This window comes from Capra hircus, chromosome 25 (genome assembly GCF_001704415.2).
Source record: "Capra hircus breed San Clemente chromosome 25, ASM170441v1, whole genome shotgun sequence".
NCBI lineage: Eukaryota > Metazoa > Chordata > Mammalia > Artiodactyla > Bovidae > Capra > Capra hircus.
Window position 1 is genome coordinate 25,532,892 of NC_030832.1, and position 27,985 is coordinate 25,560,876.

At 45.8% G+C, this 27,985-nt stretch overlaps 1 protein-coding gene across 2 annotated transcripts in view; it reads right to left on the reverse strand.

The window, feature by feature from the left end:
- Positions 1–27,985, reverse strand: part of XPO6 (exportin 6) — a 109,817-nt gene that overhangs the window by 5,012 nt on the left and 76,820 nt on the right. Inside the window, exons 11-21 of one of the 2 annotated variants that reach the window (XM_018040520.1) lie at positions 26,736–26,825; positions 25,541–25,610; positions 19,275–19,434; positions 16,134–16,226; positions 10,947–11,091; positions 8,997–9,143; positions 7,894–8,083; positions 5,045–5,200; positions 3,972–4,086; positions 3,640–3,811; positions 2,081–2,242 (exon numbers count right to left, since the gene is read on the reverse strand). In XM_018040520.1, coding sequence (XP_017896009.1) covers positions 2,081–2,242; positions 3,640–3,811; positions 3,972–4,086; positions 5,045–5,200; positions 7,894–8,083; positions 8,997–9,143; positions 10,947–11,091; positions 16,134–16,226; positions 19,275–19,434; positions 25,541–25,610; positions 26,736–26,825 — 1,500 coding nt within the window. Of the gene's footprint in view, positions 1–2,080; positions 2,243–3,639; positions 3,812–3,971; positions 4,087–5,044; positions 5,201–7,893; positions 8,084–8,996; positions 9,144–10,946; positions 11,092–16,133; positions 16,227–19,274; positions 19,435–25,540; positions 25,611–26,735; positions 26,829–27,985 lie in introns of both variants that reach the window. The other variant, XM_018040519.1, reaches the window with a different exon arrangement.

Consider the following 27,985-nt stretch of genomic DNA (forward strand, 5'->3'; position numbering starts at 1 on the left):
CTTTGATGTTCACCATCATGTGGTTCTAAACAACACACAGAGGAATCTAACCACCACCATCATCAATAACAAAGATTTCCTCTCCTCAGAAAGTCCCCTCACGCCCCCGCTGTGGTCAGTCCTCACCCCCTGCTGCTGCTGTTGTTCAGCCCCTCAGTCGTGTCCGACTCTTTGCAACCCCATGGACTGCAGCATGCCAGGCTTCCCTGTCCACAACCTCTCAGAGTGTGCGCAAATTCAGGTCTGCTGAGTCAGCGATGCCATCTAACCATCTTTTCCTCTGCTGCCCCCTTCTCCTCCCGCCTTCCATCTTTCCCAGCAACAAGGTCTTTTCCAATGTGTCGACTCTTCATGTCACGTGGCAGCATCAGTCCTTATAATGAATATTCAAGACTGATCTCCTTTAGGATTGGCTGGTTTGATCTCCTTGCAGTCCAAGGGACTCTCAAGAGTATTCTCCATGACCACAGTTCGAAAGCATGAATTCTTTGGCCTTCAGCTGTCTTCATGGTTTCCCTCTCACACCCATACGTGGCTTCTGGCAAAGCCATGGCTGTGACTGTGCGGCTTTTGTCAGCAGAGGCTGTCTCTTAGTGTCTCTTAATGCACTGTCTAGACTTGTCACAGCTTTCCTTCCAAGGAGCAAGTGTCTTTTAATTTCATGGCCTTCCTCTCCTCCTACCCTAGGCAACCACTGCTCACTCTCTGTTCCTCGGGATTTGCTTTTTCCAAAACACGTGTCATATGATGGGATGGAATCAGCAGTGTTTCCAAAGCAACCCTTTGGAGCTGGTTCCTTTGTACTGGGTGCAATGTACCGGGAGGCCACAGCATTGCTGCATCGGTGAGAACGTGCCTTTTCACTGTGGAGGGGCAGGTGTCAACAGGCTATCTAGTCACCGCCTGATGGATATTTGGATTGTTTCCAGCTTTTGGCAATTAGGAAAAAAGCTGCTATAACATCTCTGTACAGTCTGTGGGAATAACATGTCTTCATTTACCTTAGGTAAAAAATTTAGAGGCGAGATTGCCAGATCATGGAGTAACTACATGTTTAACTTTGTAAGAAACTGCCAAACCGTGAAGCTGTTTTCCAAAGTGGCTTTCACCAGTCCTGAGTGGAGGACTGGCCGTCTGTCTACCAAAAGCACCTTAAAAGCAAGGACAGAGTTGAAGAAGGAGGTAGGAGGGGAGGGGAGAAGGCACCTGAATACTCCAAACCCAGGCCAGCCATGTGGTGTCGGAGATGGAAGAACAGCAAAATAACTGGCGAGACCAGGGGTGCGACAACTGCGCTTCCACACCAGGAGTGTGTCTCATGCGTGTGTGTTGGGGCGGAGCTAAAGTGAAGAACAGTAGAAACCCCTCTGGATTCTCTATGAGGAAAAACTAGCACTGAAAAATCAGAAAATAAAAATAACCCTCTACTTTGACCGAGACTTAAAATAAAAAAGTTGTACAGCTGAGTGCAGAACAAGGAGCGTGCCTAAAAGCAGTCAGGGAGCAGCTGGCCACCCTCTGTGTGCTCGGCCCCCAGGGCTCACAAGCATCACACTTGATCGGAAAGGGAGACTGACTCCCAGGGCAGGGCTTCTCCCACCGTCGCACAAGCCAGAACTATCTTTGAAAAATGCAGATCAACGGCCACAGTGCTGCGGATGAGGAGGCCCAGGGGTACCCGACGCAGGGGGCTGCCCACACGCGGGCTAACTCCACTGCAAGGCATGGGGAGCTCATGTGGACCCAGCACTCCCAGGGCCAGGAACACGATGTATGCTCTCATGTAACCCACAACAAAGCCGTGAATCAGGCAGTGTTACCCCTACTTCATGGAGAGACTGAGGCTCCAGGAAATTAACTAACATCACAAGCATAGAGCGAGAGTTGAGCTTCAGATCCAAAACTGCGAGGCTTCAAAGCACCACTCTGTGGCACCCGCTGAAGCAGCCACGTTAGAGGAAGTGGGACCGTGAGCCGGAGAAGCAACGCGACGGTCAGCCAGCCAATAGATGCACTGGCGTCCGGAATGGGGCCTGCCTGTTCGTGGATTCCACTCAGCCTCACCAGCTCTCCAGGTTACCTGCATGATGGCACTGAATTGTGGTTGGTTCTCCATCTGCTCCTCAGCCATGCCCCTCTGCACACTGGCCAGGACGGTGGACTTGAAGAAGTACCTCCAGTTGTGATGAAGCGTCCGGAAAAGAAGCTCAAACAGCTCTGCCTTCACATCAGGGGAGGGGCGCTGTGGAGACACACACAGACCCTCGCACCTTCCCTTCCTGAGGCTCAGGAGCCACCCACAGCCTGGTCCCAGCGCAGGCAACAGGTCTGAGAGATCCCTGCTGACAGTCAGCAGTATGCCCCCTTCCGCGTGGCTCTCAGCAGTTCAAACAAGGAGTTCGCTCTCATCCTGTTTAGCCCCCCAACAGGACTGCAGTTCAAACAAGCAGCACTTAGGCCAAGACGGGGCCAGAGCTGAGACACACAATGCCTGGGTCAGTGCCAAGGGGCCCTTTTTCTGATGGAAGCACTCACAGCTTTTCAAGCTCGGAAAAAAGGTTCCTAAGTGGAAAAACAATTAGGACTATGGATTTCCTGTTTAGAAAGCAGCTGATCTGATCTGTCATGTTCCTTTGCCAGAATTAAAAAAGTGTCCCGGCTAACCTATTGGTCTTATGCAACCTCTGAGGATAGACACAGATGAAAAGGCTTAACAGAGGTTCTGCCCTCTATAGAAAAGGAGTTTAAAAAGTACTTGGAAACCACTGAAAGCAGCATGAGAGGGCCTCTAGGTAGAAGTGGCAACTCACGGTGGAGGCAGCTTCTGGTGCTAACTGCTCTCCGAGTCTGTCTCCTCTTTCACCGGCAGGAGGAGGAGGAAAGGGAGGCAGGCTCAGCAATAATTTTCTAATTTATCCAAAAATCTCCAAGTCGTGGAAGATCATGACAGGTCACATTATTCCACGTGTCTTGGCAGAAGTCAGCATTATAAGGCCCAGATCTATTTAATCCAGCCTCGACTGAAATCAAGACCAGTGGGCACCAGCTTCCATGACAGAACACTCAGAGGGCCAAGATGTGTTTAATGACACAGAGCAACTGGAGTGACTTACGCCTTAGCTTGGGCAGTTAGAAATGACAGCCCTTGTTTACGAAACTATCATAGAAAACTTCAGTAAAAATATACTGATTCTGAATTTGGTCATGCTGAGTGGCTGTTTTCTAAGGAGGACAAGGATCTTTCTAATGACGAAAACCTTGAATGGTTCTAGGAACTTGTTTTGTATGCTTGAGATTATGAAAGTTCTTAATAGGAAAGTATTATAAAATCTTGTTATTATAACGTCTGTTATATCTGCTGGAGAAAACCACATACTCACCTAAAGTTATAAACTGTCTCCCATGGGAGGCTGATCTTACCAACCAAGCAACCTCGTGACAATGAACCTGCTATGCTTACACTAGATTAGTTCTAATTAACTCAGCCAGTGTACCAAGCCAGTAGCATTCTCAGAAATATTATCTTATGAGAAAAATAAAATAACTAACAAATTCAGTTTAAAACACAACAACTCTTCCTCAATATCTCATTCCCTCCCCAGTCACAGGCAGCATGGGAGACCACCCAGCCCCTCGTACCTCGGCAATGATGGGATACACCTGCTCCATGCACAGGGCGATGATGCTGGGGAGGAAGGGCTTGAACACCTGGCCGGGCTCCTGGACCACTACCTGCAGGATCTTCAGGAACTTCTCGACCACCCGGCAGCCAGTACTGCCTTCATGGAGGATACTCTCAGCCAACTGTTCTCTGAAGACAAGAGAAAGCACACCATAGCCAAGGAAACAGTTCTCTGGGAGCAGCACGTGGCAAAAGAAAGGGAGCAAAAAGGCCCATGCTTAGCAGCCAGGTCCCACCACTTCTCACGTGGAGCCGGAAAACCACGGATAGCGAGCAGGTCAGCGGTTACCTGGTAAACATATTGAGGAAAGTCTGTATGATCTGCTCAGTGAAAGGCACGCCCATCTGGACTCTAAGGCCTCGAAACAGAGTGAGGAAGAAGCTCAGCATCTCATCAGTCACATCTAAATAAAGGGACAAAGCGGGTGATCAGAGGCACGTACACCCGCGTGAAGAGCAGCCCCGGGCTGGACGCACTGCCTCCTGCCATCTGTACTATCCTCTCCAGCTCTAAGGCTTCCTGCTGGAAAAAATTCAGCCAGGACCATCACAGCCAGTGACGGAAAGTGGGAAATGATTAAGGACATGCTGAGAAAACAGCCCTAATATGGACAACTCCACCCAGTGGCTCATGGTAGGAAACGAAGGTCACCTTGAAGCCACCCTCACTGCCCAGCATCCAGCGCTGTGCAGAGCGCTCACTGTGGCTGGGCCATCTTGTGCTCACGGATGCAACTACTGAACTGGGTCAGCACCTGGAGGCTTCAGCCACTTCTCTCTGCAGTTGGGTCCAGCGTCAAGCCGCTGAAAGTGAATAACGGTGTACTTCTGACTGCATGCCCTGGGCCATTAAATGGACTAACTGCTGAAAATATTGGTTACATTTAGTGTGGCTGCACTTCCAGATCTCAAAAATCATCTGTAGAGTATGTTCTGGCTTCAACCACATACACCTGGGGGCAATTAGCGAGGATGTGCTGACTGAGAAGCCCTGGTATTTCTCTCACAAGACTGACAGGACCACGGTCACTGCTCAGGAAAGCCAGGCCAGCATACCCAGAAACCGAGAGACAGCTTCTCTGAGCGATGGTAACAGAGTGCAGGGAGGGTTAGCATCTCAGCAAAACTCACCTTGCCACATAATACATAAGTAGAACTCCCAGAAAAAGTTCTATGTCGGCCCTAGAATAATGCCCCATCCACTGCTATGTTCCCAAGTGACTCAGCACCTCATGACGTCACTGCCCTCAGCCCGCACCTCTAGTCTGCGCAGCCGACCGACTCAGCCTGCCCTACAGAGCTAGGCAGGACTCTGGGCCCTGTCAGTACCACCCAGCAGCGGGGCCCGCAGCCAGCTCCTACCTGATTGATGGATGAAAGCTGGAAAGAGGGCCAGGGAGACCTGAACGGATTCCTGCAACGACTGATAGCAGATCTGTCGGGACTTGGTGGATTCCCCAGAGATATTCTCCACAATGTCTTCTAAGACACTAAGTGTCTGGTGGATGATCACTTTGGCTGCAAACCGAAAGTGAGCGGCAGGTTATGACTTGTCTGAGGAGAAAAGCAGAGTAAGAGGGAACACCAAGAAGGGGACGAAATCCGCGAAGGTCTTTCTCTGAAGGACAGTCGCACAGAAGCCTCTCTCGACTGCGTTCTCAATCTCTGTCTGGATCTCTCTGTATCTTCTTTCTCTTCTGTTCCCTTTTCACTGTCAGGACTCCAACTGCCTGCCAGCCAGCCTGCTCAGTGTTCTGCCTCTATTCTGCCTCTTACCACATGAAACATCTCCACAGAGAAGATGGAATGTCCCTCGGGTTTGGTGTCCTGGACTTGAGACTTTAAGATGGTGAACAGACTAGTGAGGATGTGAGGGTCGTAAGGGCACAGGTGGGAATGGACACATGCAGATCGAGCCCTCCCCTTCACCTCCCAGTCTGACTCCAGCCTGATGGCCCACACAGGACCCACTGAGCGCACCTGCTGCTGCCGCGCTAATCGACTGCCTGATCAGGCCTCGGTCTCCTGGGGCTGAAAATATATGTAATTACTGATATCGCCAAGGCTGCATACTGTCACCCTGCTCATATGCAGGGTACATCATGAGAAACGCTGGGCTGGAAGAAGCACAAGCTGGAATCAAGATTGCTGGGAGAAATATCAATAACCTCAGATATGCAGATGACACCACCCTTATGGCAGAAAGCGAAGAGGAACTAAAAATCCTCTTGATGAAAGTGAAAGAGGAGAGTGAAAAAGTTGGCTTAAAGCTCAACATTCAGAAAACGAAGATCATGACGTCTGGTCCCATCACTTCATGGGAAATAGACGGGGAAACAGTGGAAACAGTGTCAGACTTTATTTTGGGGGGATCCAAAATCACTGCAGATGGTGACTGCAGCCATGAAATTAAGACGTTTGCTCCTTGGCAGGAAAGTTATGATCAACCTAGAAAGCATATTAAAAAGCAGAGACATTTCTTTGCCGACAAAGGTCTGTCTAGTCAAGGCTATGGTTTTTCCAGTAGTCATGTGTGCACATGAGATCTGGACTATAAAGAAAGCTGAGTGCCGAAGAATTGATACTGTTGAACTGTGGTGTTGGAGAAGACTCTTGAGAGTCCCTAGGACTGCAAGGAGATCCAACCAGTCCATCCTAAGAGAGATCAGTCCTAAGTGTTCATTGGAAGGACTGATGTTAAAGCTGAAACTCCAATACTTTGGCCACCTGATGCAAAGAGCTGACTCGTTTGAAAAGACCCTGATGCTGGGAAAGATTGAGGGCAGGAGGAGAAGGGGACAACAGAGGATGAGATGGTTGGATGGCATCACCAACTCAGTGGACATGAGTTCGGGTCAACTCCGGGAGCTGGAGACGGACAGGGAGGCCTGGCGTGCTGCAGTCCATGGGGTGGCAGTCTCGGACACGACTGAGCGACTGGACTGAACTGACAACAAGAGTCAAGACAGGCCTGCAGGGGGAGCTATTATGCCCTTCCATGCATTGCCAATCACTCCAAACAGGCAGGTGTTACCCACTTCACCCAGCAGGAAGAAGAAAACTACTCTTCTTCCTGAAGACAAGCCAGCTAATCAGAAACTGTTAACAGCCCAACCAATGAGAAGCCTTCAAATTTTGGACTCCCAGCTTCTTTCAATGGACTCTGGTTATTACAGACCCTCTCAACCCCTCCCTTTGCCCTAAAAAAGAAAGTGCCCCTTCCTAGCTCTTTGAATTTGCCTATGGTCTGCCACAGTCCTCATAACCTGAGAATTGCAATTCCTCTGGCTATTCCTGAATAAACTTGCTTTTGTTGGTAAAATAATTGACTATTACCAAAGCTGACAATGACAAAATGGTTAACAGGGTTACTTTCCAAAATACTAAAAATGATGAGATTTAAGAGTTCCCTTTTCCATCTGTATACCACTCTAGTATTTTTGTATAATGAGCTTGTGTTAATATTCTTAATTGTAAAAGTAATGTACTTTAAAAAAAAACATTCAGTATATATTACTAATACGTCACAAAGCATTTTTGTTGACATTATCCAGTAATGTTCTATTATTTTCTCACTGTGAAAAGAGACAATTTTCAAACTATTTCTGTAATATTTGTTATTTCAGGAAGATTGTTCAGAGAAATCTGATGCCTTCTACTTGAACAACTGAATTCTCTTTTTCCTCCTTATTTAATATAAACAACTAAACTTGAAGATACCAAGCTTAATCACTTTTAAAGATACAAAAAGCTCTTTCAAAGCCTCTAAAACATTTATATTTTGAGAAAGGTTAAAAACAGTCAAAAGATAGTTTCCTATTTCCCAGTGTGGAGAAGTCACCTGCTTTGACTGTTTATACAAGTACCTGAGATGGATCAATAATCACTGAAGGGTTTTTACCCACAGAAGTCATCATCAAATAGGGTCTTCAAATCAAATAGGGTCTTCAAATGGATGTATCTCTTACTGTTGACATTTTAAATAAGAGACGGGCACCCTGCATTCAGGGAATAGGTCCATGTGATGTGTTCACTGAATTCCACAGGTAAGCACGGTTCTACCTAAGTCAACTCTGTGGCTGAGCAGCTGGGTGACAGTGGGCAGATGAATTCACCCATGAGCCCCAGATGCAAAGCCCATCTGCTACAAAGGAAGAATGATGCCAGCTCTACCTATCTCCCCAGGCTGCCCCTGCCTTGGGGCCACTTACTGTCATCCAGGGGCATCTTCCTCTGTGGGGTGACAGCAGTGGGCTTCAGACTGCGATAATCCCGGGACAGCGCAGAGATGAGGCTGGCATGGTTCATGGAGCGCACAGGCCACTGCTGCTCACTCTCTGGGAGGTTTGGCCACGGAAGCAGCAGGATGTTCGAGAGGGCTCGGCACACCAACACCTGAGCCTGGAACAGACCCAAGGGTATCCATCCAGCATAAGTTTACGACCAACGTGGACAGCAGAGCAGCTGCACCTGACATGACCTTTGACACCGACCGCACACACTGAGCTCAGGCCTTGGGCTCCTTTCTTAAAACCTGGGCCTGGGACTTGGGTCCAACTTGAACAATCCAGGAAGGAGAGAAAAACTGAAGAAACAACACCAAATCTGGGCCAAGCACATCTGAAGGCCAGCCTCTATCATCATTCTTACTGCTGGCACTTTCCCTCTAATCCGTTGCTTGAAGCGTTAAGAGGCGGAGAAATCACTGATATTGAGTCTAACCTGTCCCTCGGCCACTGGCTCCTGATACCCTCCACCGAGAAGCTACTCAGAACACTGCTGTCGAGTCTTTTACACTCAATGTGCCCTTAGGGACAAGTCAGAAGCAACACATTCACAGTCACATTCATTTTAAGTAACTGCTTTGACGCCCCTATGACCCTGCCCCCATTTCGTTGCTTTAAACTTCTAGCCTGAGCCTCCCAGAGGATTGTAAGAGAATATACTTGTCTGGAGTGTCTCAACCCTAAGAAAACAAACATTTAACAATAAAAACAGACTGTTTAAACCACAAAGAATACAAAGAGGACTCTCCCAGCACCAGCCAAACTGCCAGCTCTCAAAGCACCATAATCACCAGGCCTGTCGGGAGGAACTTTTTATGTCTGAATCAGCACACTGACTGTGTTGAGAAGGAAGGTCTTAACAAGAGAGCACTGAGGCTGCATCAGTGTCATACATGTAAGAAATCCACATACGCTGGCAGGGCCTGTAAGCTCTAAGTATAAGATGAAAGGTTAGATTCTTCTTCCTCAGCCTCTCTGAGCCTGAGCCACATGGCTCTGGGGACCCCAGGGGAGCCCTGAGGCCTCACCTTATCGACAAGTCGCTGGGCAGAGGCATCAGTGATCCTGTTGAATACTTTCTGCACTGCAGGGATGCTGATCAGAAAGACAGGTCGCACAGTGGTAGCCAGTGAGACCAGTAAGTGGCACGCAGATAGCAGCAACTTATCTTGGACCTGGGGAGGGAAGAAGACATGTCAGCTCACAACATCTCCTGTGAGACTGGTATTAGAAGAATTTGATGAGGCAACCATGAGCTGAATACGGGGCTTGATGCCAAACTACATCAACTAGAAAGTGAAGTCACTCAGTCATGTCCGACTCTTTGCGACCCCATGGACTGTAGCCTATCAGGCTCCTCCGTCCATGGGATTTTCCAGGCAAGAGTGCTGGAGTGGATTGCCATTTCCTTCTCCAGGGGATCTTCCTGACCCAGGAATCAAACCTAGGTCTCCCGCATTGCGGGCAGACGCTTTACCGCCTGAGACATCAGGGAAGCCACAACTAGACTCTGTCTCAAAGAAGTTTTCCTATAATAATGCCCAGTGACAAGGTTTCCTCTTCCCTGCCACATCCACAGCTGCTGCCCTCAAGCCAAGACCGTCGTCTCTAATTTTCTAGCTCTCAGCCACGAACTCAGTCACTTCTCAGCTCCTGAATCTACAGTGGCTCCCTGTCAGCATTTAAAGCACATGGCAAACTCCTTGGCATATCATCCAAACAACTGGGGATCGTTCATCTGACTCTTCTTACTCTAGTCAAGTGGAGATCTCTCTTAACCTCCCATTCTGCAGTCCATCAATCACACCAGGCTTGCCTACTTCCTTCACTTCAACAGGCCAATCAAACCCATGGTTTAAGTACCATTCTATCCCTTTCAAGTTATCTAGCAAAAGCGAAGATGCTTCGAAAACAGGACCAGAAGCTAGTAAGACTACAGTCCAACAGCACACCAAAGAGCCAGTGGTATGCAGAATAATTTAGAAAAATTACATAATTTCCTAAAACCGCAAAATATCCCTAACCTTTGAACCCTATAATCCCAGTTATTCTAACCAAATTACCTAAAAGTGATAAAGCTACAGTCATGAGTACACACATTTCAAAACTATCTGTAATGAATTGTTAACAAATGGGACACAATTTAAAAGATCAGCGATGGATAGGTGAATTCTCAAACCAACCCCTCACAGGATTATCATAACTCATTTACAAATTACGATTATAAACACAACAAAAATTTATAGAAAACAGCACACTGTTCTGTTAACAGTGGTACAGAATGCCATATATGAGTAAAACTACCAGAAAAAGAAGAAAAAAGGAAAAGAAGTATCTACATGCTTTAGTATTATAACTTGGTGGTTTCCTTAGAGGACAGCTTAGAATCTATCAAGTTTTACATGGATAGAACCTTAGACCCAGCAATTACACTTCTAGGAACCTATCCTCCAAGGATGTACATACAAGGGTCTAATTTCCAACAAAAGAAGAGCTATCATACACCCCCACTACAGAATAGCACTGGCCAGCTTCACACACTACATTTGTTTGCCACATGTAAAGGTCTCCAAGGCACACTGTGACACAAAAGAAGATATTAATTTATCTCCAGCTGTCTACAAACATTTACCTATGTGTATGAGACCCGGAAAAAGTCTGAAGGCTATGCAACAAACGGCTGACAGTGCTTACCCTGGAAAGGAAAATGTTTTGGAGGAAGGAATTAGAGAGTACCATACATTTGAATAGTATTTTACTTCTAGACAATGAGCATGTATTCATGGGAGACTTAGAGAATTGCACGAATGGGTATAATTGAATTTATATGGGCTAGAACTGAAAAGGAACGTGAAATGGCGCACAGTTCTATCACGGCGGCAAGAACTGGGTCTCATATTATGTGGCATTATAAATGGGTATATGAAGAGGAGGACAGATGGGGAGTTAAAGAGATGCAGCCTTCGCTGTTTCAAGACCTTGGTGGTGATGAGAGGTGTGATTGCATCCATGGTGGTGGAGATGAGCGAAACGAACTGCTGGGTATTCTGCCGATGCGCCTCGCTGCAGTACTGTGCGAGCCAGTGAGAGTAGGCCTGTAGGGCAGCCAGGGACTGAGCATGCCTGCGAAGAGAGAGAAGACGCGATGTTACAGGTTAAGGTCAGAATACATCAGCACTAAATCTACTTTCACAAGAGGAAAGAATTCCACCCATCGTATTTACCAATCTACACCACGCGTGACAGGCTAGAAATCTTCTCCTTGTGCCCTAAGGACCTAAAGTTAAAACCCGTCATCTAAATATTGCCACCACTGCCTGGAACCCAGAAGGCAGTTAGCAAACGTCTATCAGACCTCATTCAATCTTTCTGTGACACACATGGGGTCAGGTGAGAGAATGGTAAATAATAAAACCAGAATCCAAGAACTCAAGTGATAATGTGTTAGACTGGGAAATAGTAAAAATTTTATACCCTAACTACAGACCGGGACGTAGAAAACTACCAGGAATTAGAGCTTTACAAATAAGCTTTGATACAAGACTCTCAGCTTTAAGCTTCCATCACACCATACATGGTATCTGGCTGAGGCTTGAAGGAGCAAAGACTACAGTTTCTGCTGATGTTGTACTGCACCATACACACGACAAAATAGTTCAGTTCAGTTCAGTCGCTCAGTCGTGTCCGACTCTTTTCGACCCCATGAATCGTAGCATACCAGGCTTCCCTGTCCATCACCAACTCCTAGAGTTCATCAAACTCATGTCCATTGAGTTGGTGATGCCATCCAGCCACCTCATCCTGTCATCCCCTTCTCCTCCTGCCCCCAATCCCTCCCAACATCAGAGTCTTTTCCAATGAGTCAGCTCTTCATGTGAGGTGGCCAAAGTATTGGAGTTTCAGCTTTAGCATCAGTCCTTCCAATGAACACCCAAGACTGACCTCCTTTAGAATGGACTGGTTGGATCTCCTTGCAGTCCAACGGACTCTCAAGAGTCTTCTCCAACACCACACTTCAAAAGCATCAATTCTTTAGCGCTCAGCTTTCTTCACAGTCCAACCCTCACATCCATACATGACCACTGGAAAAACCACAGCCTTGACTAGACGGACCTTTGTTGGCAAAGTAATGTCTCTGCTTTTGAATATGCTATCTAGGTTGGTCATAACTTTCCTTCCAAGGAGTAAGCATCTTTTAATTTCATGGCTGCAGTCACCATCTGCAGTGATTTTAGAGCCCAAAACAATAAAGTCAGCCACTGTTTCCCCATCTATTTGCCATGAAGTGATGGGACTAGATGCCATGATCTCATTTTCTGAATGTTGAGCTTTAAGCCAGCTTTTTCACTTTCCTCTTTCACTTTCATCAAGAGGCTCTTTAGTTCTTCTTCACTTTCTGCCATAAGGGTGGTGTCATCTGCATATCTGAGGTCACTGATATTTCTCCCGGCAATCTTGATTCCAGCCTGTGCTTCTTCCAGCCCAACATTTCGCATGATGTACTCTGCATATAAGTTAAATAAGCAGGGTGACAATATACAGCCTTGACGTACTTCTTTTCCTATTTGGAACCAGTCTGTTGTTCCATGTCCAGTTCTAACTGTTGCTTCCTGACCTGCATACAGATTTCTCAAGAGGCAAGTCAGGTGGTCTGGTATTCCCATCTCTTTCAGAATTTTCCACAGCTTATTGTGATCCACACAGTCAAAGGCTTTGGCATAGTCAATAAAGCAGAAATAGCTTTTCTGGAACTCTCTGGTTTTTTCAATGATCCAACAGATGTTGGCAATTTGATTTCTGGTTCCTCTGCCTTTTCTAAAACCAGCTTGAACATCTGGAAGTTCATGGTTCACATACTGTTGAAGCCTGGATTGGACAATTTTGAGCATTACTTTGCTAGCATGTGAGATGAGTGTAACTGTGCAGTAGTTTGAGCATTCTTTGGCATTGCCTTTCTTTGGGATTAGAATGAAAACTGACCTTTTCCAGTCCTGTGGCCTCCAAAAAGTTAGTCTCTCTCCCCACCCTACCCCTCCCAAACACACAATTTGGGGAACTAACTTGTCTAGACTATAAGAGTTTTCCAAATTTGTTGGCATATTGAGTGTAGCACTTTCACAGCATCATCGTTTAGGATCTGAAATAGCTCAACTGGAATTCCATCACCTCCACTAGCTTTGTTCATAGTGATGATTCCTAAGGCCCACTTGACTTCACGTTCCAGGATGTCTGGCTCTAGGTGAGTGACCACACCATTGTGATTATCAGGGTCGTGAAGATCTTTTCTGTACAGTTCTTTTGTGTATTCTTTTACATCATAAAAGCTCACAATTCACCAAAGAGAATAAATCTTTGAAAAAGTGAGGCAGTTGTCCCAGAGCTTACAAAACACCAAACCTTCTAATAAACATAAATGGGTAATTTCTCCCTTTTCTGAAAAAATTAAGTAAGTTTTTGGGTGGGGTGATACTTTGAGACTCCATAAATAATTAACACCCTCCACAACAAATACCCGTTGAGAATCCATGCATAAATCATTCTTAAAACTTGGTGGTTGCAAACGAGGGATTTTTCTAATTCTTTTTCTTTTCATTAGCTATATTCTTCTGTAAAAAGAACTTTCTCTCCCCGATCTTCTTTTCTAATCATACGGATGCTGTATATTCAATATATTATAACTCCTTATCATTCTTATTCTTTCTTGATGATCACATCATCAAGTGGACCAAGAAGCACCCTTTCTAGCTGGCCCCCATGTCCTTTTCATACATTCCCAACCTTCCCAATTGGCTCAACAAGATTTTCCAGGGTTAGCCTGCCCCAGACTTGTACCATTTCTCCAAGGAGCCCTGATTCCTTTTGGTGGAGAATGTATCTCAGAAACCAAGAGCCTGAATACTAAAGGGAGCACTGCTTCTGTGGTGTCACTGCTTCTAGGACCTTTCAGTGGAGAAGCAAGGACACAGCAGACACTATTTAAAAATCAAACTCAGTATTAATTCCAGGGCAAACCAACCTCTAAGGGCTTCTAGACATGATGCAAGAAGGACACACCATCACATATATAACATTCTTGCTAAAACGTTTAACCTTGATCTAACACAGACAAAAACTAGACAAATCAAGATTTTTAAGTTTTTCTTAAAAAAGAAACAATTTAGATGTGAATCTCCAAAAAGTAAGTCTCTCTCCCCACCCTACCCCTCCCAAACACACAATTTGGGGAACTAACTTGTCTAGACTATAAGAGAAACACATAATGAGATTCATTAGTTAGAACCTGGATCTAAAATATATACATCTATAGATACATACGTATAAAGGACATTCCTGGGACAATTAGGTAAACTGGAATATACCACCAAATAGACATGCTTAAAAACAGGAGATGACATTACTGCCCCATGGAAGGTTTTGAGTGTTAATAATGTATTATGGTTATACAGAAGAACGCTCCTAGGAGATAAACGCTGAAGGATATAAAGGTGAAATGATGTGTTGCCTGCCCTTTATTTTCAAATAGTTCACACAAAAAACGTGTGTGTGTGTGCACGTGTGCAGGGCTTCCCTGATGGCTCAGCAGTAAAGAATCCATCTGCAGTGCAGGAGACACACGTTAGATCCCTGGGTTGGGAGGATCCCTTGGGGGAGGAAATGGCAACCCACTCCAGTATTCTTGCCTGAAAAAATCCCATAGACAGATGAGCCTGGCGGGCTACAGTCCATGGAGTCACGAAAGAGTCAGACAGCTGAGCCGCTGAGAATGCACATGCAAATGTGTATACAGAGAGAAGCAAAAACAGAAAAACACACACAGCAAATGTGGCAGAATACTTGTCAATAACAAATCGAGCTTCAGAGTATAGTATATGGGTGTTCATCCTATTACCCTCTTTTCTATAAATTTGAGCTTTTCCAAATTAAAAAGGTAGGTAAGAATAGGTACTAAACACCTTACAGTAAGAAACTATAAATTTGGGGATTTTGCTATTCACAGTAACAAAACAGTTATTTTGTATTTTATCTTAAGAATCCATTGATCAAAAAGTACAAAAAGAAAGGAGAAAGGCATCAAAGTCTGTCCTGTGAAAGGGGTGTCTGAGAATTTCTGCCAATCTTTATACATTTATACAGTTCCTTAAGCCTGAAGGAAACCTTCCCAAAATTGTGTGCAAGGCGTGTTTATGAGCAAATTAGCCTCTTTCTTGGAAGAAGCTTTCTCTAAATTCTCAAAAAGGAGAGCAATATTTAAAAAAAAAATTTTTTTAACCACCATAGTAAATGAGACTCTTTTTCTATGTATCTAATTTGAAGCTCCAGAAAGCTCTAAAACAGGGATCAGAGACTTCTTCTGCAAAAAAGTCAGAATATAAATGTTTGTTTTTGTAGGCCATCCACTCTCACCCAGAAATGTTCAACTACTCTGCCACTACAGTGCAAAAGCAGCCATACGTAATATGTAAATGAATGGGCAGGGCTTTGTTCCAATAAAAGTATCTTAAAAAGCTAGCACAGGGCTGAATCTGGCAGAATGCCTCTCCAGCCGAGAGCAAGCCTTCCGGGCAGTGACCTCTGGGAGAGGGCCCCATCTCCAGTCCCCATTCCTTCACCCCATCTCTATGTCACTTTCCTAATGGCCTCCCACCGTCGATAATGTTTCTCAGTGTGGTCCCTGGGTGCCTGGCTTCAAAGTCACTTAGGGTTCTTGTTTAATATGCAAACACCCAAGCCTTGTACCATCCTGCTGTCATCAGAATCTCTAGGGGCAGTTTCAGTCACTGGTCTCCAGGACACACTTCGTGGCATTCACAGTGAACAGTCCTAACGTGCCTATCCAGCTTCACCTCCCACCACACCAGCCGCTCCCCACACCCCTACTGTGCGACTCTGCACCACTTCTGTGTCTCGGCATGTGCTATTCTTTCCTCCTGAAATGCCTACTCCATATACCTACCCTCTGCTCCCAGCTCTCATCTGCCTGATGAATGCCACTCACTCCAGCCACCCCAGTCCCCAGATATAACAAGCTTTCTCTCTTTTGAGGTTTGGAGACGGGAGTTTTTCATCTTTTCACGACAGCCACTACAGTCCCTTTTTATCTATAAAGCCATTTGGGGGCAGAGAACAAGTCTTCTGAGAATACACAAACATCTAACTATACTTACACATCAATGAGATCAGGCTTCAATACTGATGGCACAGCAGTCTCAATGTTGTACAATTTTATCTGAGATCCATACAAAGTGACTTTGACCAATCTGTTGGCAAAGAAGAATTGTACGAATGAGGCCACGCTCAGTTTGTGGACTAAAGCACACAAAATGGACAAGGTATCAACAAAGGTCTCGAGGACGCACTTTTTTCCAATCAAAGAAGAATCAAGACCAGGTTTTCAATTTTATCCCAAAGATGTAATTGAGATATGCATAAAGATTTATATACTAAGACACAGTCTAAAGCACTACCTACAGTCTCAAACTTTTTGAGAACAATATAAATATCCAATAGACAATATAATACATCCAACAACATGATTAGAATGGAAATTGTTATTGTATGTGTACTTTATCACAATTTTAAAAATGGAAAAACAAATGTTTCAGGTAGATAGACATATGATAGAGAAAATACAGCAAAATTTAACTGTAGAATCTAGGTGATAGGTACATGGGTATTACCTACACAATTTTTTAACTTTCTGAAGATATGAAATGTTCATGATACAACACTGTGATGGGGTTGGGAAAGGGAGGACACAAAAGCTTTTAACGTAGATTAAGGTATTTTTAATTTTCAGCACAATTCTTTAAGGAGCAAGTTATTGAGCCCACTGGTTGCCCAAGGGCCCACTACATACAAATGAACATTAAATACGGCCAGCTCTACTGGGAAATGGAAGACTGCTCTTCCATTAGAGATACTCCTTTCTGAGTAAACATTAAAAAAATAAAACCTAGAGACTTGGCTAAGTTCTCTCCATGCCTGCTCTGTAAGGAACCCTGGACTCAGGTCTGCGGGGCATGCCAGGGAAGATGGTGTGTGTTTTGCTCCCTCAACCCAACAGCGCAGAAGGTCTCAAACTTCACTGAGCCAAGAATCAACTGGGGAACTAGTTATAATACAGCTTGCTGGTGCCGCCCTACAGACGCACACTGCAGCTCTGAGGCGGTCTAGAAATGTGCATCTCTAAGAGCAACCACGGGACTCTGATGCATGGGGTCCATATTCTGAAAAATATTCCTCTCTGATAGGGGCAGAAAGAAGGATTTTATTATAAAAAACCACGAGCTTGAGTCACAAGTTATTCAGGGTTGGAGAGCAGTCAGAAAGAGGTATTTCCAGTAAGCCAGGAACTAAGTAAAAGAGTCAGGGGTTCTCATCTGAAGTTCTAGGAAGTGGGGTATGGTGGTGGCGATAAGTAGGCATCAAAAAAGTCACCGTCAGTAAGTAAAACACCACTGAGTGCCCAGTGTTTACTTCTTTACATTGGTTTACACTCATACAACATGTGTACAATTTACTGGTGTTAAATATATTCATAACATGCAACTACCCCCATCATCTATCTCCATGACTCTTTCCATCTTAGAAAACTGAAACTCTGTATCCATTAAACAGTAACTCTCCACAACCCCTCCACCCCTGGCAACCACTGACTTTCTGTCTCTATCATTCTGACAACTCTAAGTACCTCATAGAAGTGAAATCATACAGCTTGTGACTTGATACTCTTCACTTACATTCAACAGCATTCTTTAATGTTCCTCCACACTAAAAATGAACTTCTAAATGTGTCTTTTAATATTTCTATGTTTAGCAGTCTTGATACTAATATTCTGTAACCGACAAGTAAAAATGCTACTGATGACAGTGGCTATAGCCATAACAAAGAGGCTTCTCTCACACTTTATTCTAAGTGAAGACAAAAGAGCCAAGTGCGTTTAACTACTGAGCCTGCAAACCTGAGCAATGCAGAAAGATGTATATACATAAGGACCTATAAAATAACGACCCTGGTCTCTGAACAGTCACCTCCCTATGAAGCCGAAATGACTGATAGACACAAGACATGGCTTAAGTTTACATTCAAAAAATATAGACTTCAGACAGAAAGACATGTTCTGTTTCTACTATCAGAGGAAACAGGCCTAGTGTAGGAAGAAGAGGAAAAAGAGCTTGAAGTAGAAGCTCTGTGTCTGGAGAGAGCTCAGCATTTGGGCTCAAGAAACTGGTAAAAGTCCATGTGCGGCCTCTCATGCACTGCATGGTCTGAGGCAAGGCACTCGCCCTCTGGGACACAGTTTACTCAGATAAAGTGATAATACCTGTCCCTCAAAATATAGAAAGAAAAGGACAAAATTACTTTCTAAAACCTATTACTGTAAACTGCTTTTCTTATTAACATTAATCTGGATTTTCAGATTTATTTAAAATTCTCAGTCATGTCTGCTTTTAAGCCAAGAGTAACAAAGAAAAGTCTGGCATGCAAGTAAGCTGGCCTGGGCCCTAGCTCCCCCTAGTGTGTTACCAGTGACATAGCCACTGTGCCAACGAAGAACCAGGTGTCTCACCTTTGGGCTGGATCCACACCCACCTGGTTTTGATCTAATCTACTTGCTGGTTACCATGAAATGACCTGAACGTTCTGTCCCTTTTATTTTCAGCAAATGATGTTTTAGGTGCCTGAGTTCATAAGAAGGGAGAGGGAGGACCTCAACAAATGCAGCCGTAAAGCCTGTGAGGGCCCCTCGAGGAAGAAGCAGTAACGGGAGCTCCGTGCAGGGAAGGCGGGGATCCGCCCCGCAGTCAGGCTTGGCAGCTGCCCTGCTTCCACTCCTCAGGACCCAAAGAGGACTGAAAAAACTAGGCCCACTCTAACAGGACCAGAGAAAGACCGCTCCAGCATCTGGCTGCCTGGTCAAGAGTGCAGACTGCCTACTTGTCTGTCCTCTTATTAACAGGGCTGTCTTAACGTCTCTTTATGACCACACCTGGTTTCTCTTGAGGTTACTCCTGTCTTTAAATATAAGCTCTTCCATGAAATCGCAGCTTATCTTTACCATGTGCTACATACTAAGCCCCAGGCTCAGGGCCTTACCTCATATAAATCTCACAATAAACCCACAGGATACTATGTCCACTCCATTTTACCAGGACCTGAATGAAGTTCAGAGAAGGGCAGTAATGCTCCACACCCCTGTGTGCAGCGGAGCCTCGAGTCAGCTGCACAGGGCAGAGCTGCCTGGCCACCAGAGCACCGCATACAAGCAGGCAAGTTGAGTTGCATGCTAGAACTGCCCACCCACCTCTCCACTACTGTGAGGGCGTCGCTGAAGCGCGCGGCGAACACGTCCCCAGTGAAGTACTCGGCCAGGCGGCCCACGGCCTGCAGCAGGGAGCTCAGGTCTCTCAGGGAACAGTGCAGGCGCCGGCAGTCGTTCTCCGCTGTGATGTTCAGCCTGGGTCCTGAAACAGAACGCCTCAGGTGGCTTTTCAACAGGAAGAACATGCTCTAATTCCCACTACAGATAACTGCCTTTCCATATGGTTCAAGGGATTCTCAAGGGAAAGGTCCCTCTAGTCAAAGGTATGGTTTTGCCAGTAGTCATGTACGATGTGAGAGTTGGACCATAAAGAAGGCTGAGCACCAAAGAATTGATGCTTTCAAACTGTGGTGTTGGAGAAGATTCCCAAGAGTCCCTTGGACTGCAAGGAGATCAAACCAGTCAATCCTAAAGGACATCAACCCTGAATACCATTGGAAGGACTGATGCTGAAGCTGAAGCTCCAATACTTTGGTCACCTGATGCCAAGAGTCAATTCACTGGAAAAGACCCTGATGCTGGGAAAGATTGAGGGCAGGAGGAGAATAGGGTGACAGAGGATAAGATAGTTGGATGGCATTACTGGCTCAGTGGACATGAGTTTGAGCAAACTCCAGGAGATAGTAAAGGACAGGGAAGCCTGGCGTGCTGCAGCTCATGGGGTCGCAAAGAGTCAAACACAACTTAGCAACTGAACAACAACAAAGGATAAGTAACGGGGCTTCCCTGATGGCTCAGTGGTAATAAATCCGCCTGCCAATGCAGAGACACAGGGGTAATAAATCCGCCTGCCAATGCAGAGATGCGGGTTCGGTCCCCGGGTTAGGAAGATTCCCCCAGAGAAGGAAATAGCAACCCACTCCAGTATTCTTGCCTGGGAAATCCCATGGACAGAGGAGCCTGGTGGCTACAGTCCACGGGGGTCACAAAGAGTCGGACACAACTGAGCACGCACACACACATGGACAGGCAACACAGTAGAGAGGAAGAAGGCAGGTTGACACCTAAGAGCTGGGGGGATGAGTCAACAAGTTCGACGCCACATAGATTTCCAAGTGATGAGGCTGGAACAGAGCCCAGGACAGCCCCAAAAGGAGGACAGGAGCCTGGAATAGGGGACACTGTGGCCAGGGCACTGTGACAGTGGGTTGCGCCCCGAGGGGCCAGAGGACAAAAGGAAGGAGGAAGAGCCGGTGACAAAGCGGCCCCGACCTGCCAGACCACCTGCCCCCCTGCAGCACTCCCCACGGAGAGCATAGCCTTGGCGCAGAAACGTCCCCTGGCAGGATTATCAGCCTGCAGGCAGCCCTGCCAAGACCATGAGATGGGTGGCTAAGGAGGGTGGGCCAGCTCCCAGGGTCAGAGCAAGAGGGTGAGCACCCCACACCGCCAGCCAGAGGAGCCCACAGAACACACAGAGCAAGCAGTGGTTGTGGTCGCGTGCGGTCATGTGAGGGGAGCGGGGCCTCTGCGCCCTCCTCTCCCGGTTAAGAAAAGCACCCCCAGCACACACCTTCCGAGCGTCAAGGCTGTCCAGGGCCACCACTGTGCAACCGAAGCCCAGGGTCAACTAAAACCTGCCAGAAGAGGGGTTCCAATTCCTCATCAGGGGCCCCTCCCTCTCCCTGCACACACCCATCCTCATCACCCACACAGCTCTACCCCGGTAACTCGTTTTCAACTTTTTCACTGTACCAATTCTCAGCATGAAGGGAAAGAGCCTTTTTCTCTATTAAAAACCAACCAAAACACCAGCCTACATCAAGTTTCCCTCATGGATGGGCATGAGACAGCTTCAAAGTCATCCTCAAGGGGCCAGCCTTCTTCCCCTCTGCCCCTCACCCACACATACATCTGGCGCATGGCCTTCCCCAGCACTGGCCCCTCAGCCTCTTCCCGGACCCCTCAGTAGAATGCTAGGGCCCGATGTGTCCTGAGGGAGTCTTCCACCTTTGGATAGCTTGGCCAGAAACACAGGGGTCTCCCTGATAATTCCTCCTATCATCCCTTGGTCGCACCTCTGTCCATTAAATTCTCTAGGCAAGAATACTGGAGTGGGTTGCCATTCCCTTCTCCTGGGGATCTTCCTGACCCAGGGATCAAATCCGAGTCTCGTGCACTGCAGGTAGACAATTGAGTCACCAGGGAAGCCCTTCCACCCTTTCAGGGGAGAACAAAACACAAGCTTAATTTAAGCCTGCTGACACATGGCAGTCTTGGGGAGATGTGGAGGGAGGGTCACATTCTTGCAAATCTCCTCTTGGCTGAAATACACACCTGGTCCCTTCTGTTTTCTGTGCTCAGCCCCTCTGCAGAATCCTGGCCATTCTCATCACTCTTGTTTAAACCTGCCCTAATTTTTCTGATAAAAAAGCAGTCATAGAATGAGAAACAGCCTGGAACTGCTGCGTGTGTTTTGAACTATTGGTTTGAACCACATCAATTTGCTGCTATTTGACTGTTTCTGGCCTACAGAACCATGGTAATTCATAGAGTTCAACTCAACACTATGTGCCATCCAAGGTTCAGATCAATCAAAACGGCAGCTGCTTCTTTGCTGATGTGTCTGCAATGCAGCCAAACGCACAGGCAGTAAGTACCCCAGATCAGTCTCTAGCCCTGCCCCCCAGCCTGGAAACCTCATACTACCATCACCACAAAATCATGCAAGGTAACCACACTGCCACCTGAGGGGGAAGGCCAGAGTTCTGTGAAAGGCTGTTCAGATCAATCCACATTTTATTCTGTTTGGCTGAGGCTTAGTTTCCTCCTCGCTCCCATCAACAACACAGAACATCCACACAGTGGAACCTGCAGGTGAGGACACTGAGACGTGTAGGTTTCAGAGACAGAAGATACCAGGGCCACACCAAAGTCCAACCTTCCATAAACCACGTTACCCTGCAGCTGTCTCAACAGATGTCCCCTAAGCCACACCAAAGAACAGCCCACAGGACTTCCCTGGCGGTCCAGTGGCTAGGACTTCACCTTCCAAAACAAGGGATGTGGGTTCAATCCCTGGTCGGGGAACTAATATCCCACATGCCTCACAGCCCCCCTCCAAAACAAAACAAAACATAAAATAGAAGCGATACTATAATAAATTTAATAAAGACTTTTAAATGTTCCACATCAAAAAAAAAAAAAAAACTTAAAAAAAACACAAAGAACAGCTCACTGGAAAGTTACTGCCCTGTAAAGAAACATATTAATGTTAAAGGTAATTCAGAGGTCAGTGGTTAAGACTTTGCTGTCTAAAGCAGGGGGTGTCAGTTTGATCCCAGGTCAGGGAGCTAGGAGTCCACATGCCTCCGGGCCAAAAAAAAAAAAAAAAGCCAAAACATAAAACAGAAGCAGCTGTGTAACAAATTCAATGAAGACTAAAAATGGTCCATATTTTTAAAAAAACTTAAAAAAATAAATTCAGTCTTTTTTTGGTGGGGGGGGTGGTGGACTGGGCAATAAAAATATAAAACTTAGCACTTAAGGTATTCCATTCAGAGAGAACAAACAAGACATAAATGAACCTAAGCAGAACCAAGAATTTAAGTCCAAAAGTCTGTATCATAAGCAATCTCTTAGGCAGGGAAGCCTGCACAGTTAAACAAAAAAGTTAGCAGGACTGCTTGGAGCAGAAATATTGCCCCAATGGGGGAGGATCTTGGTGAATAGCGGCAGAAGCCAAACACCTACAGGACAGACCCTTCGGGACATGTAAGGACACAAACGCAGCACCAGGGGCACAATGACTGATGAGGGGGTGACGCAGACCACAAGCAGTGCAAAAGACAGCCAGCCAGGGCCAAGATGACTGCCGGGGTAGAGGAGGCGCAGCGACGGCACACTTTGCCTTAGACTTTACCAAGGAAGCGGAAGCAGGGGGATCAATAGAAGTGAGTAAAGAGTAAGACTCCCAGGAACTTCCCTGGGGGTCCAGAGCCTAAGACTCGGAGCCCCTAATGCAGGGGGCCTGGGTTCAACCATGGTCAGGGAGCTAAGATTGTATCTGCCTCACAAACATAGCCAGGGGAAAAAAAAAAAAGTGAGGCTTCCATCACTCCAGAATTCAGGCCAGGAGAAGGTAAATGCAAATGAAAGGAATGAGCCCAAACCCACTGGGGAAAAGAACGTGGTTTCTGGTAAGAGGCAGTAAGGCTGACTAATATAGCATGAAGGTTATGCGAGGGGTAAACGACCATGGGAACCAAGGAACAAATCATACTCAGAGTTTCCATTTTTTAATAGCCTTTGCGTTGGAAACTTGGCTTTTGCTTCATCATGGATAAGAAAGCTCATCTTAAAACAGGAAATAAGTATTTCTCTGGCCTGAGAGGGTCTGCCCCTTGAGTATATGCCCCAAGGATCAGTGCTTGGGATGAGGTTTAGAAATGACCTGGAAGAGCCAAGCGTACTGCGAAATTGACAGCAAACGGGCTGCAATGAGAGCAGGCCTACAATACTTCATTTAGGGAAAAATCAATCAGATTATCCTTCTCGGACGAGAAAATCTAAGTTATGAGATAAAGGACTTGGGAATCACTGCAGACTGCCACCTGAAGACAGACTCAATGTAATGTTAAAAAGTCAGCTACTAATACTGACTTTAGGTATCTATTCTGGGAGGAAAAGAGTACATGCTCAATTTTATCTTTAAGATCAATAATAACTTTTTTAGGATCCTGTGTGGGTGCTCAGTCTGACTCTTTGCAACCCTATGGACTGCAGCGCACCAGGGTCCTCTGTCCATGGAATTTTTCAGGCAAGGAATCTGGAGTGGCTTGCCATTTCTTCCTTCAGGGGATCTTCTCAATCCAGGGATCAAACTTGTGTCTCCTGCATCTCCTGCACTGGCAGGTGGACTCTTTACCATTGTGCGACTTTAGGGTCCTGAGTATATTCTAATTTGAACAAGAGCCCTGAGGGAGAAAACATTACAGTATGATTTTTTCCCCAAGAATTTTTTCCTAGATTTTGGAAATATCTGCAGCATCTGTACACAGTCCAAAGACTTCCATGAATGTTGATGGCATATCATACAGGTACATTTGCTTTGAAAAGTAGTCTTTTTAAAGTTCTACAGAAGTTGTTCTTACTCGATCTACACAAATCAGGGTCTAGAGTTGGGGCATGCCAAGCCCGTCAACCTCCTGGGGCCCAGTGGGTTGTTTATTGGTAGAAGCTAATCTGGTCATGGAAACAAGCAGTCACAGGCCACCAAGAAGGGCACCCTCGTAAAGAGCCTCTTGGGGAGGCTCTGCCACAAATAACAAGCTCATCCAGGCGCTGGGCTGTACCCCGGGCAGCTGTGTGCCAGGCTGAAGCAGCAGTTATACAAGAGAGGGGCAGCTGGCCAGGGCCAGGGTAACTCCTGCAAGGAAAACTGTGTGGGCGTATGGGTGGGTGGGCATGTGTGCAGCACAAGTGTTTGCAAGCACTTGGTTAAGTTCCTATGTGTCTGTGCGTGTGTCTATGTGTGTGTGTTTGTAGCACAAATGTGTTTGCAAGAATGATGTTCCTGGTGCTTTCGGCTGGCAGAATGAATATCAGATTTTAGCTAATTCAACTTTTTATCGTTTCCTAGTATACCCTCCTGGGACTAGCGCCACAAGCTATGTAACCCTGAGTAAACTAACATCTCTGAACATGAATTTCCTCTTTTGTAAAACAAGAGAACTGTGATTAGTACTTACACCTCACAGGAGAGTTGAGAGAATTAAATAACAAGAACAAATAATATGGTGCCTGGCATGCAATACCTCTTCTACAAACAGAAGCTATCATTATTAACAAAATAATCCCAAAATGCTAACCTTAAACCCCCAACTGGTGAACCCTGCCAACAGCAGGCCAAAGCCTTTCCAAATGGCCACAGTCAGGGCCACTGACACAGGAGGGCTTAACAGTGGCACAGCGGTAAGGAATCTGCCTGCCAGTGCAGGAGACACAAGAGACACAAGTTCGATCCCTGGGTCGGGAAGATCCCCTGGAGGAGGAAACAGCAACTACTGTCTTGCCAGAACAATCCCATGGACAGAGGAGCCTGGCAAGCTGTAGTTCACAGGGTCACAAAGAGCTGGGCACGACTTAGCAACTCAACAACAACAACGCTGACACAAGAGAGCTGACAATCACCATGATCGGTTCTACCAGGTCGTCTGCTGCAGAGCTTGCTCCCAAGTCCTCCCGGGAGGATGATTTTTCAGAACCTTTTTTCCGAACATTAAATTAGAAAATAAAAGACAGCCTACCTGACCCTGCAGTAACTATAAACTGCTGCAACCCCAGGTAAACTTCTAAATTGTCCTGAAGAACTGGGAACTGAAAACCAAGAAACAGAAGGTAAAAAAAACACATAAATGTGAATTTTAACAGCATTTCAACATTGAAAGAAGTACCTGTAGTGGGAGGAGCAGGGTAAAAAACTTTTCTCTGGGAGCCTTTACACACAGCTAAGAGGTGGCACCCCTCAGCACCTCCCACCCCCAAAGTCTTCTACAATTAAAACCACCAGTTAATACTTGGAATAAGAAAGAAAATAACGCACTAGTCCCATACTTTTCTAAACAAGGCTCTATGATTATTATGACAATTATGTCCTTAAAGGAAGATATCAAGCCCCCAAATGATCTATACTTTCTAGAGCTCTAACACAGGACCCACCTCCCTTCAAGTCCAAGGAAAACCCTGCCCTTGAAAAAAAGCGCAGTTAAGCCTTATTTAAGTGCTTGATAGAGTGAAGAGACAGCCAAATTATTTGTAGTCAGTTTGCCTTACTCATTTAGCAGACAGGACCTTCATAATCAGAGCTCTATCTTTTCTTCCTAAAGCTGCTAACTCACCATTAAGATAAAATTAAGATGTTATTGTGACAGGTCCCCACAAAAGGCAGATGGCAAAGTAAGATGGCACTCTCCATGAGAGAACACAAGACAGCTGGGCGGTGCAGTGCAAACCCGACCCCAGTGAATTATCCTGCCTTCAGAGGAGACGTGGACTTAACGAAATCCCTTCAAATAACAAGCATCACTTGGCGAATGCAATCAGTCCTTATGACGTAAATATAGACACAAAGTGCCCAGCAAATAATCTGCCAACAGTTTTGTGAGTTTTACAAAGGCTAACTTTCCAACAGTGTAATTTTTATAACTAAATTTTCCACTTGGCTTGGCCACTTGTAAGCCACTGGTGAAAGCATAAAGGCATCAGTAAAATTTATATTACACCCAAGAGTTTAGGAAAGAAAAACAGAGCTTCCAAAAGCTCATTTTAAAATACTGGGAGGAAATGTTAAACACATTAAATTCAAGGGTCAGTTATCATAATTATTATTCTCTGTTGAAAACATATACATTTTATAAGACTGGTGAGCACAAAAGCCTTACTACTCATGCTATATGCAGGGAAATAGTTAGGCTCTTCACTCCCCTCCAAACGGTGAGTTACCAGTGTTGAGAAGGCGTGTGTGGGAAGGAGCTCCATCACTTTGGCCACTACCTCCAAGCTCTGGCGTAAGTACCGCTGCCACTCTGTCTGCTGCTGCGGGGCAAACACAGAAGGATCAGCTCTTCCCAGAATGGCAGAGGCTCATCAGCTTTCCTGCCAGCCTGCCCTCCACCTCAAGCCCACTCTCCAACAAAGTATGTGGAGAAATAGTAAACCAGGTTATTTGGTACTTTAAAAATGCCAAGCTAAAAAAATTTTTGATCCAATAAATTAATGTCATAAGAACCTGGTTCCTCAAAAAGGAAACGATTCACATAAAATGACCTACTTTTCTCTCTGTCATAGGAATAAGAGATTTTAAAAAGTGACTAGTAAAATAAATGCTCGAGTCCCCTTTCCGTCATCCCAGCTATAGGAATTTGTCATTCATTACCTTCTGAGACAGCCCGTTCCTGAACTTACATAACCAGCCACACCAGTGCTACACAAAGTATGGTTGATGAACAGGCAGCATCGGCATCTCTGGGGTGGGGGGTTGTCAGAAATGCAAATTCTGGCCATGCTCCCCTCCACCCCTCCCCCCCACACACTGCCTGAATCAAAGTCTGCTTAACAAGCTGTCTCACAGCGCCTCTTACTCAGGCTAAACTATGAGATGCACTGGCTTACATCAGACAGGTAACAGATGTGAAGCTAAAGTCTACTAAGTGCTGCCAAGCACCTACTACCCACCAGGCACGTGCCACCGTATCCACGTGTGGTGCCCACACGTAACCGTCAACACAGGTCGGTTCAGAGAGAGCCTTCCTCTTCTGGGAGACATGGAAATGAAACCTCAGGGAAATTCAGTGACCAGACTGCTACCTTCTTCGTACTCAAGGCTGCACAGTCAAATCTAGGCCATCTGGTTCCAAGCAGAAGGCTGTTTCTAACCCAGATATGGCTACCCTCAAGGTCTTAACCACAGCACAGTGGCTGCTATTCTGAGAGCCATAACAGTGACTTGAAAATGTTTAAATGCATGGTGGTTAAGAAAAAGGAACACTGGAATTGTATCCTTAAAGACGTTTTTCTTACCAATGTGAAGCATGTCAGCATCAATAAACTCAAGGTTAACTTTGAGATATCAGTTTATATTAATAACATATAGTCAAAAGAGATGTCCTTTTATTCTAGCCTAATCATTTAAGTATCTCTAACTATCTCTACCAGTATCCAGCTGGCTTATATTTGTTTCCCAGAATGTGGAT